Source organism: Lepidochelys kempii, chromosome 2 (assembly GCF_965140265.1).
Source record: "Lepidochelys kempii isolate rLepKem1 chromosome 2, rLepKem1.hap2, whole genome shotgun sequence".
NCBI classification, from domain to species: Eukaryota; Metazoa; Chordata; order Testudines; family Cheloniidae; genus Lepidochelys; species Lepidochelys kempii.
This window is the reverse complement of record NC_133257.1, coordinates 254494190-254515730: the sequence shown is the minus strand read 5'-3', so window position 1 is coordinate 254515730 and position 21541 is coordinate 254494190. Positions and strand designations below refer to the sequence as shown.

Here is a 21541-nt window from a genome sequence, read left to right as displayed (position 1 = left end):
TAAATGTTCAATTATTTTCCTTCACCACTGATGTATATTATTACTGAATTAAAGCTGGAAAGAAATAAGAAACTGTTAATGTGATTTTAGTAGAATTCACAGAAAGCCATTTCACACATTAAAATATGGCCATTTATCCAAATCTGTCCTTTGTGCTCCCCTCTTACAGGCTCTCCAGCAGCTGTTAACTAACAAACATTACCACCAGAACTGTGGCTGAGTTCTCACAAGTCATGGGGGCAGTAGCATAAGTAACATTTAGTTTGCTGATGTCCAAAATAAAGATGTTACCACCCTTTGACATGCTCTCTCCCTATCACACACACAAAAAAGCATTTTAAGGTCATTTTAAACTACACTAGAAAAAAATCTGTATTACAAACTAAGTAAACTTTAACAGGAAAATGCATTTTATTTTCAAGACATTTAAGTATAGAAACAATGTCATATCATTCTAAAATATGTGAATGTTCATTTAAATATCATAAGGAGATATTAGAGCAGGGGCAAGTACAGTTTCTTCTAGTAGATTAGCTGCAAATTTCTGATTTACTGCATATTTCCAGCCAAATTCATTATGTTTACATACAGTGAAAGCCACTGAGAAATGCACCAAACCCCAGCTGATTGAATGATCTTGTATGCAATTTGCTGCATTTACTGTAGAGGATTAAATTAGTCTTGGATTCTTAATCCTTGGAGAACACTGTTTATCACCTCTTAAAAAATATCAGGCTTTGCTTTGAGCTTGTGAATAGTCTTAAATAAGGACATTTCTACACTACAAACTTGCATGGGCGCTGCTGCGCCGACACAGCTGCAACACACCGTCGCACTCCTGGTGAAGACGCTTTAAGACGAAAGGAGAAGCTCTCCTGCCGAGATAGCACTGTCTACATGGAGGGTTACGGTCAGTATAACTACATCACTTAGGGGTGTATGAATTTTTCAAACTCCTGAGCAATGTAGTTATACCAAAGTATGTATGTAGTGTAGACCTTGCCTAAATCAGTAATATGGAAAGCATCATATAGATTTTACAAGTCTTTCCTTTACAAAAAACAAAATTATGAGCCTATGATGATCAGAAGCATAAAATGAAATTTTGTGATCTTGACTAATGAAGTACTAATTTTACTAGTCACAGTACAATATTTCTTGTGAAGAATTTGCAATAGCAAAATAAATGAGAAAGATGTGTAAACAATTTGTTTTCAAACTATATCTTTAGTGTGTATTATAGATGATGCAGTAAGCTACTTACTCTTGAGGACTATGATCAAATCTAACCCAAATCACAATTGCAATGACTTGTACCAGATAGTTCCTAATAGATATCTGTCAACGTAACAAAATCAGATCATTTGCCATAATCACAAATTTCTGCCCGGGGAAAATCTCCCAGCACAAGGACAGCGAGGTTGCTGCAGGTTCATCTATAAAGGTAGGTGAAAAAGTTTTACCACATCCTGCCTACAAATACAATATACGAATCAAGATGGAAATATACGCAGATTGATATGAAACAGTGAGAAATAAGCTTACACAACAAAAACTATGACATTATGGATAATATCACTTCTGGGATGTACCTTGAATATTGCATTTGAGGATCATATAAGATTTCCAGTTTGCTCTAGTGCTCAAAGGATAATCCAAAAGTAAGAAATTTCCCATTAGAGAACTTCACCACGTCTTATCTTCAATTATTCAACCTGTAGTTACCCAGAGTTTTTCAAAGCAAATGTGTTTAAAATAATGGATTGTTAACAATAAACTGTATGCCCAATTTATACTGCTGGATAAACACAATGTATATTTTCCAGGATAGATCAAACTGTTTTTCATAAACCCAAATTTGATACTTCTTTCAAAAACACAGTATATTGAAAGTTAACAATGATTTGTCTACCAGCTTCAATACTAAAACAATATGCTCACCTGTCTTGATCTGGGTCTCCCAGGAGAAAACTTTCGTTTGGTGATAGCTGGCTTTCCCATGCCAATTTTTGGAGTGACAGATATATAAGTTGTTGGGAGAACATTTCCAGCAGAGGAACTCCGTGGTGGAGTCTGACTGTGCAGCATGTCATGTGCAGAATGCAAGTCTAATGAAACTACTGGTGAGGAACACACACTTCTCTTGTTTATATCAACTGATGATGAAAATGAAGAATATGTCTCAGTTGGTGACTTTATAGGTTTGTCTCCTAATAGTGAACTGTTGTTTGTACAACTTTCATTTGCAGGAGTGGTTTCCACTTTCAACAGAAAAGTTGGTGTTTCAGAGCTTTCATGGGTTTCTTTCTTTTCTACATCTTCTTGCACTCTTGCTGTCTCCAATTGTTCTTCTATCTTGAAAGAAGTCTCCTCTTTATTCACAGACCCTAAAGTCTCTGGTGGTGTAGTTGTGGCCTCAGGTGCTGAAAGGGGAGGCCGAGATTCCTCTGTGGATACTTCTGATACCTCAGCATCTTGTGACAGTTGTTGGTCTTCTGCTTGTTTGTTTGACTCTGGCTGTATTACAGCTTGAATGCTTTCTGTCACTTCTATCATGTGCTTCATTTGACTGTCATCAGATGCTGGTGTCCTTTTAGGAGAGGTTTCCATTTTAGTTGTATCAAATTGATCAGAAACTCCTGCTTCCAGTTCAACAGTCTTTTCATCCTGTGATATGTCTGTAACTAAGCGAGAGCATATAGTTAGAGATTCATACGAAAGCATCAATAGTAAAAAAAGGTTTATATTTTAAAAATGAAAAGTGGGCGATATTTCATCATTAAAACATACATTTATCTTCTAGAGGAACAATACTGCAGATGGAATCTAGGTTTAAATATGACGGCGCAAGCAAATAGGTTGTTCTTAGGCCTGGATGACATAGTTTTAACCACATGGCTACGTCTGTTACGGGTGTGAAAAAAAAAAATCACACATCAACAGACATAAGTATGCCAAGCAAAAGCCTTGGGTAGATACAGTTATACTGGCAAACAGAGTCCTTTTGCTGGTGCAGCTTATTTCATTTCATGACCTGGCATAAACTATACTGACAAAAAAACCTCATTTGCTGTTATGAGCTATGCTCCCAAATCCTTTCTAGTGTAGACTAGCCGTTGTGGAAGATTTTTCACTGTGAAACTTGCTCCCACCCAGAGATCAAGTTTGACCAAGTCTTGAGATTCTGGAGGAACAGGTGCAGCAGCAATGTGCTCCTGGATCAAACTATCTAATCCCACAGACAAGATACTTTAAAATAATAAATATTAGTATGTGAGATGATGGGAAGTGGACTATTTCTCCTGAAAGGCTGCAGATGTATATTTAAATCTATGTATTATAACTAAATGCTATAGTGATGGACACATTATAAATATGAATAAATACATTAAATTGCTATTACTACCAATCAACTATGTTAAGGGAAAAAGAGAAGTGATATAAAAAAGTTAACACCATACAACAGCCAAATATTATCCTTTCTAAGCCCCCAATAAACTGGGAAAACAGGGCTGTGTAGCTTCTTTAGGGGTCTACCTCCATCTTCCCCTACCCCTCCTCATGGGAGCTCATCTTCCCTCCTGGATTTGGGAGGAAGTAGCTGGGAAGGGGGAGTATTCTAGGTGATTGGCTGGTCTAAGTGGTGCAGCAGAAACCCACTGGCTCCTGCACACCGAAGGGGAGGCCATTCTAAATCCTTTCCCCTTAGCTGGGATGCCATTATTCGCCCAGAACATGTCACCATGCTGCCAGATAGTGTTTCTGACATCATAAATGCTGTCAGGATTACAGTAAAATGTTTAATATATTTCATGACATCAAACCATACCAAATGTTTTATGTATCTAATCCATAAAACTCAAAATACAACCTAGAAAAATAAAAAGCGTTTGCTTATACACATACAAATGATCCAGTAATGGGCAATGATGGAAAAGTTAAAGCCAGAAAATAGGGCTGTTTAATAGGGTATTTACACTCTATATAAAATCTTTTACGTATATAAAATCTTTTTTTGCTTCAGTGTGGCTGTGGTGCTTAAATCTAAACATGTACAGAAGTAGTACAGAAGGTCCATCTTCCTAACGAACACAAGGGAACGGCAGAAACAGTTTATAATGTAGTTAAAGTAATGTGTTAGCTTTGAGCTATGTAAAGTGAAAAGTATGTTCAAAAATCACAATATTCACTGCCATAAGCTTTTTAGATTTCAATATTCAGTAAGTGGATTAACAACATGGATTTAATACGAAGCTTCAGAATTTAAACAAAGACCCAGTGCAGCACAAATCACTCAGATAATAAATCAGAATAGTATATATTTTCAAAAAACTGACCACAACTAAATTTTTCCAGTGGGTAATTCCTTAGAAAGTACAGTTTTCCCTCTGAAAAACACTTTTGACAGATTCATAACCACACAATGTTCTCCATAAAAATCTTAAAAAACAAAGTATCCACAAATTAAACAATCTCAGATAGTGTAAACTGCCCAGCTGTACAAAAACGCTCCCAACCGTATACAACTAACAAAGCTCCCCAGAGCTTGTCACTTAGGATCAGGATGAAAGTGTGATTTCAAGTTATGGAATGCAAAGGTGGCAAGAAGAAAACTTTTCTTGTCAAGGAATGTGTGAGCCTGAGCCATAAATTGCTGAAGAATTAAAACTTTTTCTTTTATAAAGTCAGCCAAAACAACATAATTTTCTTGTTTTTGCAGTAGTATCACATTAAATGCTCATGTTTGTAATGTATTGCCACCAGTGGGATTCCTTGCCTCAAACTAGCTTTCTCCCATGTGGCATCATTGGTATTATCTCCATATAAATTGAATATAATCCCAATGGAATTTGCCCAATTTTCTAAATTCTCAAGGTCCTATTGCAGTTTCACTTGATCTTCTATTATGTTTGCAATCCTTCTTAAATTGGTATCACCATCAAATTTGATTATTTAATCTTCCAGGTAACCTGTGAAGCTATTAAATAGCACTAAGACCAAAAGAAGCTCACTTGACACATCAACTGGTTTTGATTATGCTCTGACTGTTTCTCTCCACTTCTGGTTAATTAAACAGTTTTGTGTTCATATTACCAAAAATCTTCCAAACTTTTACATTAGGTCATTTAGACCAATAACAAAAATAGTTCAGTCAATTCACTTTATCCACAACAATTACAATTTTATTTAATGATAGAACAAACATATTTTTGGTCTGGCTTTTCTTTAAAAACAAACCACCACAAATATCTTCCTTCCCCACAAATCTATGAGTCTTCCTACAATTGTCATCTAAATATTTCCTGTATTGTATATTTTAATAGGTTACCTAACTGTTATTTATCCAAACAGTTCAATATATTTACGCTTTGAAAATACTTTGTGCATTCCTCTTGTGCTTCCTGTGACCTTACCAGTGAATTCAAACCATCAGCTATATATTTTGCTATTTGTTTCAGGATCTTGGATACAACTTCAGGTCCCACTGGTTTAAAAGCCAACCAATAGTCTCTTAGCTCCTTTGAATCTATCATTTAGCTGAGACTAAAATATGGGAAGAACAAGTTAAATATTACAAGTTAGGTGTCCTCAAGTCAGCGGGGCCTGATGAAATACATCCTAGAATACTCAAGGAGCTGACTGAGAAGATACCTGAGCCTTTAGCGATTATCTTCAAAAACTCATGGAAGACAGGAGAGATTCCAGAAGACTGGAAGAGACCATATATAATTCCAATCTATAAAAAGGGGAATAAGGACCACCCAGGGAATTAGAGACCAGTCAGTTTAACTTCAGTTCCTGGAAAGACAATGGCGCAAATATTCAAGCAATTAATTTTCAAACACCTAGAAGATAATAAGGTAGTAAGTAACAGTTAACATAGATTTGTGAAAAACAAATCATGTCAAACCAAACTAATAGCTTTCTTTGACAGGGTAACAAGCCTTGTGGATGGGGGAAGTGGTGGATGTGGTATATCTTGACTTTAATAAAGCTTTTGATACTGTCCCTTATGACCTCTTCATAAACAAATAGAAGATAAAACCTAGATGGAGCTACTCTAAGATGCATGCATAGCTGTTTGGAAAACTGTTCCCAGAGAGTAGTTATCAGTGGTTCACAGTTCAGCTAGAAGGCCATATCGAGTAGGGTCCCACAGGGATCGGTCCTGAGTCCAATTCTGTTCAATGTCTTCATAAATTATTTATGGCATGGAGAGTACAAGTACAAAGTTGCAGATGATACAAAGCTGGGCGGGTTTGCAAGTTCTTTGGAGGATAGGATTAAAATTCAAAATGATCTGGACAAACCGGAGAAATGGTCTGAAGTAAATAGAAGGAAATTCAATAAGGACAAATGAAAAGTACTCCACTGAGGAAGGAACAACCAATTGCACACACACAAAATGGGACATGTCTGCCTACGAAGGAGTACTGTGGAAAGGATCTGGGGGTCACAAGCTAAATGTGAGTCAACAGTATAACATGTTGCAAAAAAAGCAAACATCATTCTGCGATGTATTAGCAGGAGTACTGTAAGCAAGACACAAGAAGTAATTCTTCCACTCTACTCCATGCTGATCAGGCCTCAACTTGAGTATTGTGTCCAGTTCTGGATGCCACATTTCAAGAAAGATGTGGATAAACTGAAGAAAGTCCAGAGGAGAGCAACAAATATGACTAAAGGCCTAGAAAACATGACCTATGAGAAAGGCTGCGAGTCTTTCACAGAGGTCAGGGAAGTCACAGATTCCATGACCTCCATGAATTCTGCAGCTGATCCCAGGACCGCCTAAGCAGCTGGGGCGGCCCTGGGGCCAGCTGCACTGGCTGCTGCTCCGACGGTCCCAGGCAACTGGCCCCAGGCACTACCTCGGAGCAGCGGTCCGGGAGCAACAGTGGCACCCCAGGTCGCCCTCACCTGGAGGAGCAGTGGCAGGACCCCAGACCGCCTCTGTCTGGCGGTGCAGTGGTGGCATCAGCAGGGCCCCGGGCTGCCTCCCCTCCCCACCCCGGAGCAGCAGTGGGGCCCTGGGCTGCCCACCCCCAGAAGCAGCAGTGACAGCAGGGCCCCCAGCTGCACCCCACCCCCAGCAGCATCCGCTTGAGCACACCCCCTCCGTCAGCACCTAAGGTTTAGTTAGGGGTATTTTTAGTAAAAGTCATAGACAGGTCACTGGATGTGACTTTTTGGTTATTGCCTGTGACCCGTCCATGACTTTTACTAAAAATACCTGTGACTAAATTGTAGCCTTACCTATGAGGTAAGATTGAAAAAAATTGGTTGTTTAGTCTGGAGAAGAGAAGACTGAGGGGTACATGATAATAGTTTTCAAGTACATAAAAGGTTGTTGCAAGGAGAAGGGTGAAAAAAATTTCTCATTAACCTCTGAGTTTAGGACAAGTAGCAGTGGTCTTAAATTGCAGCAAGGAAGGTTAAGTGGGAACATTAGGGAAAGCTTCCTAACTGTCAGGGTGGTTAAGCACTGGAACAAATTGTCTAGGGAGGTTGTGGAATCTCCTTCACGGAAGGATTTTAAGAACAGGTTAGACCAACACCTTTCAGGAGTGGTCTAGTTATTACTTAGTCGTGCCTTGAGTGCAGAGGACTGGACTAGATGACATACTGAGGTCCCTTCCAGTCCTACACTTCTCTGATTCAATGATTTTTCAAATAAATAATTTGACAAGTTCATTGATTACATTACTCAGTGAAGAAAATTCAGCTAGTCTACCCAAGAGTGCTGGAACAAAATGTCACATACAGAGAGCCTGATGGTTTAGGCTTTGAATATTTCTGAATTAATGGATGATCAAACACCTAATATTGAAGACAACAGTCTTCCTGATTAGAAGCCAACCTATGTTTTGGCTAAAGCTTTGTAATGCCTTAAATGACTTTTCTTTCCTATGTCTTAGGAAACAAACAAATAACTCCATCCACTAACCAACAGTTACAGCCTTATTATAAGACACTAAAGGTGTCAGATGCTCTAAAGTGCTACAAAAAATACACAAAAATGGAACCACCAACAGGTGCATAGCTATTGTACAAACTTAAGGGTATGAACTTGATACTTAATCCTTGACCTGGTTTACAGTTAAAAGTTAAGCTGACGTAGCTATGTCACTCTGCAGTGTGACAAATCCAAACCCATGAGGGATGTAGCTATGCTACCTGACCCCCAGTGTAGATGAAGCAAAGTTGACAGTGAATGCTTGCCACTCTAGCTACTATCACTCAGGTAGGTGGTGTTCCTACACCAATGGAAAAACCCCTTTTGTTGGTGTATGCTGCACTATGGGGTTACGCTGGCATAGCTACGGCACTGTGGCAATGCCAGCGTAGTCCCCTTAGTGTAGACATGTCCTTTTCGGGCACACACTGTAATTTCTCAAAACCCAAATTTCTGTCAGTTCTCAAGTTGTGTGCAGCAACCTACACCATTATTCAAAGAGCAGCAAATATGTGGAAAACATCTTATTCTGGAGAAACTACATATTGTATTCAGAATAAAAAATGTTTTCGTAAGAATTTCTCCTGCTGCCCTGTTTTGAAAACAAACACGATAAGGTCTTTTGTGGTTCACTCTTCCAGGCAGTAAACAGATGTCAGATAAAAGATGAGTTGCCTCTTGAACTTAGGAAAAAGTGTACAAAGCTATAGGACTTTGGACTTGGTGGCTCATTTGTTAGTGTTCTACATTTCCATATGAGATACTCAAGTTCTCAGTCTTCTAGCTGACAAGGGCAGGAAGTTCTGAAGGAGTTGCACATTCAGCCAACAGGAAGAAGGGTCTCATGTTAATCAACAGCACCCTTCGTTCCGCTGACCCCAAAGCCAAATAAATAAATGCGTATGTTACTTCTCAAAGTGCTTTAAACAGAGTGGGTAGATTCCAGTAAGCAGTGTCAATGGCAATTTTTGAAGGGTGGTCCATCCACAGTCAGACAAAATGGAAAGGTGACTACAATAAGGAAAATCAAGGGAACTGAATTTAAAGCAGGGGGAAAAAAATGGCTTGTATTTTTGCCATGAGCTTCTTTTTATGAGGGTAGAACATCTATTTTAAAAATCCACTTGCATTTGGAAAAAAGATAAAATTATTACAGTAGGTCATATATGGTTGTATGATTAAATCCACGTAGCAAGCATGCTGGAAGCACTCACCTCTTGGGTATGTGGCCCAAAACACACAAGGGAAAATTCAGCCACTCATCCTGTTGTGTGCTATTTGCTAACACATGAGACCATGTGAAAGCATAAGGGATATCATTCCTCTGGGGTCAGAGGCCAGCAGCTGACTAATTAGGCCCACCTGATGCACCTGGGAGAAGACCTGTGTAGCTTAGCAGGCTGTTCTCCATAAAAGGAGGACCAGGAAATAGAAAGGGAGAACTATGATACCTGCCAGAGGCTGAAGCTACATCTGTGAGGAACTGCTCTCAGAAACAAAACGGACAGAAGGGAGACGGTGGGAAGTCCTATTATCACAAAGGCTTTGAGGCAAGAGCCAGGAACTTTTGGGTTGAAGAACTTATGGGGATGAGGGACAGACCTGGGGAGGTTTTGATCTTATTTTGTTGAGGAGACTTGAAAGAAAAGAAACAGCAGCAGCTGTCCCTGCTGGAAATTACGTTCCTCAGACTCTGTGAGAAGGTTCCAGGCAGAATTCCCTGGAGAAGGGCACTGGGCTCAACAAGAACAAGCCTGGGTCCAACTAGAAGAGGGGCTATATGACAGGCCCCAATCCTTTGCAGACTCATACAGAAAGTTTTGCAATTGAAATTATATGGCAACAAATAATATAATATTTTTCTCTATACTCCACAAATATATAAACATGCCCAGTTTGGTTAGCTTCTATGTCAGGGAATATCCACTCCCAGTAAACATTTAACATTTTTTTCCGCATATAAATGTTCTGCAGACACAGTTTATAATTTTATCCTTGTCTTAATGAAAATAATCTTCCAAATAACAAAACATAGTTAGTACAGCCACTGAAGAGTTCTGGTGATGGAATCTATACAATTCATTTGACTCTTCAAAAGGCAGGGAATCTTCCTGTTAGTGTTTATGTAACTCCATGAGCACTTTGTGATATATTTTGTCTGGCTGTGAACCTCTCATTCTTACCATTTGCAGCACATCCAACTGTTGATTCTTGACCAGAACCATCATCAGTAACTCTTTTTTCCTGAAATGCCACGTCTTCTGCATCACCTCCAATTTCCATTTCATTTGTACAAGCTTAAGGAAAAGCAAAGCATTTATCAATTTTGACGTAGCATTTATTGTATTACTTTGGCATCTGTGGTTGCTGTCATTGCTTGACCTTTTTGTTTAACAACATGGTATTTAATTATGTGATCTGAGATAAGGCAAATCAGGACAACTAGAAGGTTAGGTAGAATATACAGCATTTCCTAAAGAGCTTGTCTAAACATGGAGTTATTCAGGAATAGCTATATCTCCATGTATGGAATAACTCAATGTATTGAAAACTCCATGTATGGATACTTATTCTGGAATAAGAGTGTCTTGGCCCTGTTTAACTTAATCTACCCTAATGCTACATCTACACTCAGAGCCTATGCCAGCATAGTCCCCGAATGCAGACACAGCATTCACCAACAGAAGGAGTTTTTCTTCAGACATAGGAACACCACCTCTCTGAATGATGTAAGCTACATTGACAGAAGCCCTCTCCGTTGGCATAGTTATGTCAATATTATGGTTTTTGTCAGCATAGCTATGTTGATGGGGGTGTGGTTTTTCACAACTATGACCGACATAGCTGTAACAGTTTAAATTTTAAGTGCAGACCAGGCCTAAATGGATTAATTTTAACAGGTATAAGGCACTCTTATTCCAGAACAAGAGTGTCCACATGTGGAAGTATTCAGGAATCTATATTGCACTTTAAATTCACAGCCTACTTTAATCCCAATTAACTTTCAAATATAGACAAACCCTAAGGGCCTAATTCTCATTAGTGCTACACCATTCTGACAGTGAAAAGGGGCTGTAAAATGAGTGCAAGTGTAATTTTGTAAACATAATTTACACTCACTTTAAAATCCCTTTACACTGCAAGAGCCATATAAAAGAGCTATGGCGTAAATGAGAATCAAGCCATAAGGTCCCAAATCCTATAAATAACTTGAAGAATTATGGCTGAAAATATTTATACAAATAAATAATACATGAACACTGTAGACTTATGACATAGTGAAGAGGCTCTAGAGTCTATCAATGTTCAGAACATTGCCCTTTCAACCTACTTTCCTGACACAGCAAACTTAGCCAGTGGAGGCTAAATTTTCTACTTGAGGCATAGGCCTTCTTTCATATACAAGGATCCCATTTCAGCTGCAGGAAGTTGCATGGAGAAAGCATATTAACTCAGGTTCAGAGTAACAGCCGTGTTAGTCTGTATTCGCAAAAAGAAAAGGAGTACTTGTGGCACCTTAGAGACTAACCAATTTATTTGAGCATGAGCTTTCGTGAGCTACAGCTCACTTCATCGGATGCATACCGTGGAAACTGCAGCAGACATTATATACACACAGAGATCATGAAACAATACCTCCTCCCACCCCACTGTCCTGCTGGTAATAGCTTATCTAAAGTGATCATCAAGTTGGGCCATTTCCAGCACAAATCCAGGTTTTCTCACCCTCCACCCCCCCCCCACACACAAACTCACTCTCCTGCTGGTAATAGCCCATCCAAAGTGACAACTCTCTTCACAATGTGTATGATAATCAAGGTGGGCCATTTCCAGCACAAATCCAGGTTCTCTCACCCCCTCACCCCCCTCCAAAAACCACACACACAAACTCACTCTCCTCCTGGTAATAGCTTATCCAAAGTGACCACTCTCCCTACAATGTGCATGGTAATCAAGGTGGGCCATGTCCAGCACAAATCCAGGTTTTCTCACCCCCCCACCCCATACACACACAAACTCACTCTCCTGCTGGCAATAGCTCATCCAAACTGACCACTCTCCAAGTTTAAATCCAAGTTTAACCAGAACGTCGGGGGGAGGGGGAGGGTAGGAAAAAACAAGGGGAAATAGGCTACCTTGCATAATGACTTAGCCACTCCCAGTCTCTATTTAAGCCTAAATTAATAGTATCCAATTTGCAAATGAATTCCAATTCAGCAGTTTCTCACTGGAGTCTGGATTTGAAGTTTTTTTGTTTTAAGATAGCGACCTTCATGTCTGTGATTGCGTGACCAGAGAGATTGAAGTGTTCTCCGACTGGTTTATGAATGTTATAATTCTTGACATCTGATTTGTGTCCAATGAGCGGTGTTGGGCTGAAGTCCTCATTATGGTGCACGCCTACCAGAAGCCTACTTTCTTTTCCCCTAAAAGCCTTTATACCTAATAAAATTCATTAAAATGCAGTAGGCGAAGTAGGGGACAGGGAAAATGTAAAGTATATACTAATAACTCTAGCTCCTAAGTAACTGATCCTCAGATAGCATTAGTGCAAAAAAGCACGACTATTGCTTTTTGTTCAGGAAAGCCTCCTGAAAGTTCAAAAAGCCAGAAACTATTAGGTGATGCTACTTTTAGCACCTAAATAGCCCTCTCAGAGACTATACCAACATTAAAGTGATATTTTAATTTCAATTTGAGGAAACGATCATTTAGATTGGTTCCAAATCTGGGTTTAATGTACAGAAGTAATCTCTTGGGTGTAAAATGCTACATGACTACCCTCCTATAACAGCTTCAGATTTTCACTAGTAGTAGTTGGGATGACAACCTAACTTTTCCTTTGAGGAAAAGGATACATTACTCAGTGTTTCATCTGGCTAAAAAACATAACCAAAGTAGTATTTTCAATTTAAAGCATTCAAATAAAAGCTTCAATTTATTCAGCAGTGTCTTCATTTTAAGGTTGGAAGGCTTTTAGGATTAGTTTTGTGTGCTAGCTCAAACTTCTCCCTAAATGCCCTAAACACACTATTTGAAAGGTCAATAACCATGAGTAGCCTTTTCAAGATTGAAGTGACCTTTTGCTAACCTGTTGTACATGTTCATTCTAACCTCTGCCATTCATTTATTTATATTTACCTACTGTCACTGTCCCTCTCCAAGAACAATTTTTCATTATCCCCTGCTACTCATCAAGGGTGTATACACATGGACAGAGCCAGCATCAAAGATGCTTGTTTACGCAAAGGATTAGCCTGCACACATAGGAGAATTATACTTGACTTTTCTGATAGTTCAACATTTTCCTCATCACCAATGAAGGAATAATTGGCTCCCTGGGATATAGATACCTTGCAGTTGGTTTCCCTATTTCTTCTAAAAAAAGCTCACAATACATGGATGGCAAGAACTTACAAAGGGCCAGATTGGCTGATGCTGTCAAAGCAGTGCAAGACTTCACTCGTGCCTGCTCCTAATGAAGGTGGTGTTTTTTGTAAAATTTCTAGCCTCTGCCTCCAAGCTTAAACACCAATCTTATTTCTCCCATTAGACAAAGCATGCATGAGAAGAAGTGCAATCCACAAGACAATGTGGTGTGAAATACCCACGTGTATTCAACTTTTTTTTCCCCCATTACAATTTCACAAGGTAGCAGGTCTAGTGGACAGAGCACCAGACCATGACTTGGGTTCTGCTCCCAGCTCTGTTGATGACCTACTGTATAAGCTTGGACAAAACACTTCACATCTTTCTGTTTCCCCTCTCATCTTTGGTCTGTCTTGTCTAATTAGACTGTAAGATCTTTGAGGCAGGGACTGTCTCCTGTCTAACTATTTTGTTTTGAATTAGACCCTTACAATGGCAAAATACATTTCATTGAATGCTGTTTAATGATTTAATTAAATACAGCTTTACCATAACTAACTGTTTGATACTCTCACACTTTGAGAGAGAAATTTTTACCTGTCACACTGACAGATTCAGGAATCAGTCCAGAAGTCTGCATTAGATCACATGGCTGTGTCTGATCCACTTCTTCTAGTTGTTTACAGAGAGTACAGATGTAATCTTTTAACTGTGAATCCAATTCATTACTTGGAGGTTTGTCACATTCTGTATGAATCCACCTGGATAGATTATTAAAGTTACATTAATTAAAATTAATTCTCATTAAATTATAAAATGTCTTACTAAGAATCAATCTCTGTCTCTCTCTCTCTTCATTCCAATTCTCAGAGTACGCACAAGCACACGAATGCACACACACCACAAAAGTGTAAACCAATGCCTAAAGGGTGCAATTATAAATTATGACTAAATGTACTTTGACTTATTTAGACAGTAAGGCCTAGAGAATGTGATTCTTTTTCCACCTTAGAACTACTGCTGCTTTGGGGGAGGGAAGAAATAAAAAAAAGCTTTCAATACATCAAGGAGAGAACAAATTTAAATATCAGTCTAAACTTTGCTTAAAGCCAACTATGTAACCATAATATTGTTCTAAATGCATATCGATTTAAAGATTTCCCGCCTCTTTCATCCCCCCCATTACTGAGCGAACAGCATGGGTATAACTGGATACAGAATGCCTATTCTATAGGCTTTGCAAAAGAAGACAAATACAAATAATTCTGTTTCTGGTATCTTCATGAAATTAAAATTTATAATAGAAAGAATTTAAAGCTAGTGCTCATAAATGTTATCACTTTGACAGCCCTGGTCCGCTCTAGTCTTCAGTTTACCCACGGAATAAATGCAACATGACTAACTGCAGGGCAAGTTTCTTTGTTATGCCCCACCCCAGTCTCTAGGAGGAGAGAGGACAGTTTACTGACCATGCCCATTTATTCATTTGCTGAAATTACAAACAAAGGGACCTATTTATTGACAACTATGGCAATGTTTTATGATGACCCTTGCCAATTAAATGAAGTGAGATGGATGCACTAATTTCAGACAGGCTGCCAAACACATTAAAATCATTTAAGGAGTTGTAGTAAATTCAGCTTCTTACCTTTTGCACATATGACAATGCAACAAGTCTTTCTGCAAGTCTGCATGGCATGATTTTTCACAAAAAGGACAGGGTAGGTTGTCTTGCTGTTGGTAACAACTATCACACACTAGACAGTTGTGGTGCCACTGACAACTGGTTCGTGTGCCACACTCGGCACACACTCTGCAGTTCTGGGGACCATAAAAAACAGGGATTTAGTTTGTTAATTATGATGCTACACTGTCATTAAAGGGGCATTTTTAAAATCCTTTTTTTGGCAAATGCTAGTAAATGATACAAGATTAACCACTCTGACTCTGGAAGTTTTCTATCCACAGAACATGTAAAGCCTGGCAAAAGCAGGAAAAATTTCCTTGCACTGCACTCTCACTTGAAAGGGACACAACCTTTCTGGTGAGTGGATACTTCAGTCTCTAATCCCATTCAAAATGTCAGCTTCTTGTTCAGGCTACTAACAAGAGGATCAATTAGTACAACCTGTGGTGGTGCTTTTGTGATTCTGACACCTGTATGATGAGAACTGAATTAGGCCTCAACTCATTTCACAAAGGTCACCAAATAAAATTGTATACTAACTATCTTCAGTCCATATTACAATTTTTACATTTATAACTTCAGAACTAATGGTTATCACCTTTTAACAGTACTCATAACTATTCAATTACTGCTCATTTTCTGTGTAGTATACAATGCCAGAAAATGTATTAACAAATTATTGCCATTTACGATGACAACAATGGGATAAATTCAGTCTCTTCCTCCACGGTGAAAGAGGGCCTTGTGCAGTTGAATTGTGTTATTTTACTGAACAAGGAGTGTCAGCACAAAGGGAGGCATACGGGGCAGGAAGCAACTACTTCATGGCACAGACTGGAGTGTTGCACAAGCCCCTTCAAGAGCAATGTATGGAGACAGACATGACCAGATGCAGGGAATCCATATGGATCATCCACCTTCCCATCTCCTACACAGGGAGCTGCTTAAGTGCCTATATGGGCTGATTCAGCGACTGAACTGAAGCATGCAGATCTCCCCCTTTCCACATGAAGTGTCTGGGGGTATGCATTAGGATCAGTTGCCTCCATGCTAGCCTTCCTTTCTCTTCTAGAGGCACTCTGAAGGAACTGAACTGAAGTACTCTCCACCAAGCAGCTACGGTGCCACGCCACAACCTGATGGCAGAATGCCTTCAGAGATCACTAGGTTGGGATTTCTGGCCTGTGTTCTATGCAGGTGATCAGACTAGATGATCATTATGGTCCCTTCTCACCTGAAAAAAACTATGCATATTATCTTGATACAAAGGGAATGTTATAAAGACAGGGACACAATCGCTGGGGGTTGGTGCCCAGGGGCATCCCTCAGCATGCAGATCTCCCCCTTCCCATATGAAGTGTATGGGGGAGAGAGGGGAGGAAGGGATGCATTAGGATTAGGTGCCTCCATGCTAGCCTTCCTTTCTCTTCTAGAGGCACTCTGAAGGACTTTTTGTAAGGTCCATGATTTGTGTTTGGGGAGGCAGACTGCTGTGAAAAAGCATGCCATTACCTTACTAAACTTAGAGAACTTTGAAGAGAATCTCCACACAGATGTTAATATAGCTTGAACCTTTATTATTAACTGTTTCTGAGAAGGGCACCCTTCATGTTCTGGAACACCACATGCACCAATGCGCACACACCTTTTGTCTTGGGTGGCTGGCCCCGGTAAATGAAGCAGCTGTGCCAGAACAGGTGCTCCCAGTTTGGCAGGGCAATACCAAAGGCTATAAAGGATCAGGGAGAAACAGAGAGAGACTGAGTCAGAGCAGCCTGAGTCAGTCACAAAAAGGGGCAGATGAGACCTTCCAGAGACCAGAAGAGGTCCCTGAAGGAAGCTGTAGGAGATTCCTGGGGAATGCTGAAGGCAAGAGAGCAACAAGAGGGTTTGCTGGACAACAACCCAAAGCCAGAACGCCAGGTCCGGAGGGTTGGGGAGCACTGAAGGCCAGAGAGCAGCTGAGTGAGTTGCCTAAACTGGAAAGTGAAAGCCAAGGTCTGGAGAGGGCTGAAAGCACAGGAGTAGTGGAGGGGCATATTCGCTATTGTGCCCAAGCTGGAGAGTTGGACCCAGGTGAATAGTTAGAGGGGCAGAGGACTGAGGGGTGCACTCCTGGTGAGAATGATCTCCCAGCAACATGGCTGTGGGGGCTCCTGCTGGGAAGAGCAGGGTTGCATGCCTGCTGGGAGAAGGACAGAAGAGGACTGACAAGCTGCCTTGGTTTTGCAGAAAACATTGAAGGTGTGGTACTTGGGGTGTTAAGGGACTGGATGTCCTGGCATTTTAAGGACTATAGGCACTGTATACGATAAATGGACTATGTGTTGGGATTTTTGTTGGCAATTATTTGCACAATGTTAATGTACTAAACCAGTCCTAAGGAGTGATATAACTGAGGCAGGAGAGCCTGGCATAGAGATACTCGGGACTCAGAAGGAAGAAAACTGAGGCAGGCACAATGGCTGTGCCATGGCCTGCTGCAAGAGGATGCTCAAGATGGAGCCACTCCTGGCACTGTTTAAGGTTATTCCAGGGGCAGGAGTCAAATAGGGAAGCCTGTCAGAATGGCACCACTAATAGGAAGATGGGAAGAGCACCAAGAGGCTTGAAGGCCATGAGGTAACACAAGGCCCCCTCACAGAAGACTCTGACCCCAGCAGATGCCCCAAGATTGGTAAGGTTTGGGGCCCAAACTCACTTCCTGTTCCACTTGAAGGGCAGTCCCACACTCTCCCCAAGAAGAAATGATCTGAGGAAAGCTCTAAAAGGGAAACAATGGGCTGTTCTTCCCCCCACATTCCTTCCCTGAGATTTTATTTTGTTTTGTATCAAAGAGACCAACCTGGCCTAGAGTAATGAACCTTTAGTTTGTTTTGCAGCAGTAACATTATATACATTTTAAAAAATATATGCTTAACACCTTATTGACATTTTACACAATTCTAATAGTGTAACTGCAAGCCTACATTTCACAACTGGATACCCAAGCTACTTTAGGTCACAAGGAAATGCGATAAGTACATATCACAGATCAGGTTCCAAAAATTGTCCATAACATATCAAATCTTTTTTATATCAGGCAAAAGATTATAATCAAAGCATCAGTATAGTAGAAAGCCAATTTTACAAAATGATGCAATACTCAGAACATTTTTAACCAAAACAATTTATTTGTGACAGGCTGTCATCAAATGGTCTTTTCCTTACAGTCTCTTCCTCCTAAAAACGTGGCTACACTGGGGAGGGGCAGACTGCTATAGATAAAGCTGAAGCCACTAAGCTTGTAACACTGTTCTATCCCCCCAAAAATTATATCTACACCATGCAGTTGGTGGAATACCAAAGATCGAACATGATTGATATTGGTGCAGTAAAGTGACTGTTGCTCATTGTACCACTAATGAACAGCCGCATTCTGTTTGGCAGCATAATCTAGAGGAATGAACACAAGACTGGAAATCAGAAACTCTAGTTCTAACCTCAGGTCTGCACTGACCGGTGTGTGGACTTGGGCAACTTATTTCAGCTTTATATCTTAATTTTCCAAGCTGTAAAATGTAGGTCAATATACAGTAAAAGCTTTGTTAACCGGCAGGCTGGGGAAATGGGGGGAGTGCTGAAAAGTCAAAAATTCTGGTCAACTAAGAGGGAGGGAGTTTGGGTGCAAGAGGGGGCTCAGGTTAGAGTGCAGGAGGGGGGTGGGGTGCTGGATCCAGGCAGCGCTCACCTTGGGCAGCAACCTGCAAGCGGCAACATGTCTCTGCTGCTCCTAGGCGGAAGCACAGCTAGGTGGTTCTGCGCACTGCTTATGCCTTGCCCCACTCCAAGTGCTGGCTCTGCAGCTCCCATTGACTGGGAACCGTAGCCAATGGGAGCTGTGGGGGCAGCACCTCTGCCTGGGAGCAACAGGGACATGTCGCTGCTTGCAGGGAGCCGCCTGAGGTGAGCACTGTCTGGATCTGGCACCCCGAAATGCCTCCTGCACTCCAATCCCCTGTCCTGAGCCCCCTCCCGCATCCAAACTCCCTCCTAGAGCCTGCACCCAGCACCTCCTCCCACACTCCAACCCTCTTGTGGCTGTTCCTCCACCTAGGAGCAGCAGGGACATATCTCCACTTCCAGGGAGCCATGCAGAGACAGGTAGGGAGCCTACTGGCCACACACCAACCAGACTATAAACTGGATTTTCAATGAAGATCAGAAGTGCTGATTTCTAGAACTTTCCAGTTGGTAAAATACTGGATAACACAGCTTTTACTGAACATACAATGCCTACAGTATTTGCCCTACATGTATATTATCACCATTAAACTTGTGTTCAAAATGCGGCACAAACAAAAAGCGCTATATAAAAAACTAAACATGATTAGAATAAAGATTTCTCATGCAGGTTTTACATAAATTGGGAACATCTTATGTACAGAAGTTTATTTTTAAAAACACAATATAATTTTATGAATATGCTGGTTCCTGTCTGGCTGTCATTTTATTAATTTAAAATCAACAAGTAAATAAGCTTTAGGCATCCAGCAAGCTGACTAGCTGGCAGAGATCCTTTCCAGTAGTAGAGGCATCTGGCTCAGAGGCAACAAATTCTCAACTCAAAAGATGAATAAAATAATAAATCATGCAATACTAGGGTAAAGAACTGAATAAAACACATTATGTGATAAGTCTTTGTGAGAAAGAGCTTCAAGCAAAACAAACAGCATCTTTTTAGCTAGCCTCCATATTTATCTTCACTAGAAAACATCTCCAAAATAATTTACACCATTCAGTATCACATGTATGAAATTCTCTGGGATTAAAAAAGCTAGACTGTTGTCTTTATGTTACACCCATATGCACATCTATATTGATTTAAAAAAAAAAAACACCACCAAAATACTATTTTCACTAGCCAGGGGATGAATTCAGATACTTTTACTCACTTCAAACAACCTTACTCCACAAATAATCACTCTGGTTTCAATAGCAATAAATATGGAGTAAGGTAATACTCAGCATGAGCAACGATATCAAGGTTTGGCCCCACACAGGTAATGAATAGTTTTTAAAACATATTCAACTTACTTTGCATTTCCAGCCATTTGTTGGTACAGAGTCCATAACTGGTTGTAGACAAAAAGTATGGTACCCTTTGTCACATGTATCACACACCAGCATCTTGTTGTCTTCCCCAGAATGCCTGAGAAATATGTCAATGGAGACACTTAAAGTCTTTTAAAACAGGCTATACTGAAAAACTCTCTTTAGAAAGTATTCTAAGAATAAACCTGGGATAATTGGGCACAGAACTCTCTTTACATCACAATAGCAACATACGGACACAATTTTCAAACATAGGTGCCTAAAGACAGGCTCTTAAATCCATATTAAAGAAACTATAAGTGGTCTTGTTTTCAAAATGGCTGCACACTTTCAACTCCCATGACTTCTGGAAACCGGCCGTTTTTATTTAGATGTCTATACGTGGATTTAAGACCTACCTTTTGACACCTATGTTTGAGAGTTCAAGGAACATCTGACTAGAATTAACATATTTAGATAGAATTCCATCCAGGTGAATCAGCTCAAAATTTGAAACATTCCGCCTTGTGTGTGTCTGGAAAGCCTATGTAATTTTACCTTCTTCTCAAAACAAATGATTCAATGATATTTTTTCAAAAAAGGAATAGTTACAACTTGGCCTGCCAATAAGCCTATGATGACAAACCTATCTGCATGCAAATGAGTAAAAATAACTGTTAAGGGAGAAGATTCCAAATCCAATTATCTTACAGATTACGTAGTCGGGCAGCTCTTCAGTTGGTGTAATCATCATAGCTCTACAGCCTTCAGTGACAATTGACAGGTTGTGTGTGTGTGTGTGTGTGTGTGTGTGTGTGTGTGTGTGTGTGTGTGTGTGTGTAAAAAAATAGGCATTTAAAAAAAAATTCCCCATTGAGAAAAGAACAAGCTGAGGATCTGCCCGGTATTTTTAAATATCAAATATATTTTGTGTATTTTTAAGTTCTAATAAATAAACATAGCAACTGAGTGTACCACTGAGGTTTGGTTTTGATGAAGAAGCATAGTTAAACTGCAGACTCACACTCAGAAGTCATCAGCAAAATGTCATACTGCATATTAGATGCTACTTCGTTATCTAAGAGACATGATATTTTGAGAGAAAGACACACATGCTGCTCTGAATAGCAAAATGGATAAGACTCTGTCCTATGACACTTGCTTAATTCTGTCACCCTATCCTCAACAAAAAAATACACCGTGTATATAATCACATTTTACTACCTATTCCATTTGCCATTGCGGAGAGGATTTTTTAACATGTCTTCCCATAAGACAATGGAAGTCTTCTCGTGGGTGTACTTTTTAGAATGTGCTCCAATACTAATCCTTGACGGCTGAGATCTACTGTAGTCTGCGTGTGGTGAGAGAACATAACTTTCTTTGAACTTCTTGTTCTTGGTAAATGGTGCAGCACTAGAGGTGATGCATTTTGCCCTATGTATCAGGCATAT

The 21541-nt window shown here is 40.1% G+C and overlaps 1 protein-coding gene across 19 annotated transcripts in view; it reads right to left on the bottom strand.

Annotated features, from left to right (window-relative positions):
- The window catches only part of KMT2C (lysine methyltransferase 2C), a 335375-nt gene that overhangs the window by 121164 nt on the left and 192670 nt on the right, over positions 1 to 21541 (bottom strand). For 16 of the 19 annotated variants that reach the window (XM_073334588.1, XM_073334594.1, XM_073334591.1 and 13 more), the window contains 5 exons: positions 20091 to 20205; positions 14976 to 15148; positions 13925 to 14088; positions 10141 to 10254; positions 1942 to 2684 (listed from right to left, as the gene is read on the bottom strand). In XM_073334588.1, coding sequence (XP_073190689.1) covers positions 1942 to 2684; positions 10141 to 10254; positions 13925 to 14088; positions 14976 to 15148; positions 20091 to 20205 — 1309 coding nt within the window. Of the gene's footprint in view, positions 1 to 1941; positions 2685 to 10140; positions 10255 to 13924; positions 14089 to 14975; positions 15149 to 16659; positions 16727 to 20090; positions 20206 to 21541 lie in introns of those variants that run through there. The other 3 variants (XM_073334604.1, XM_073334599.1, XM_073334600.1) reach the window with 3 other exon arrangements.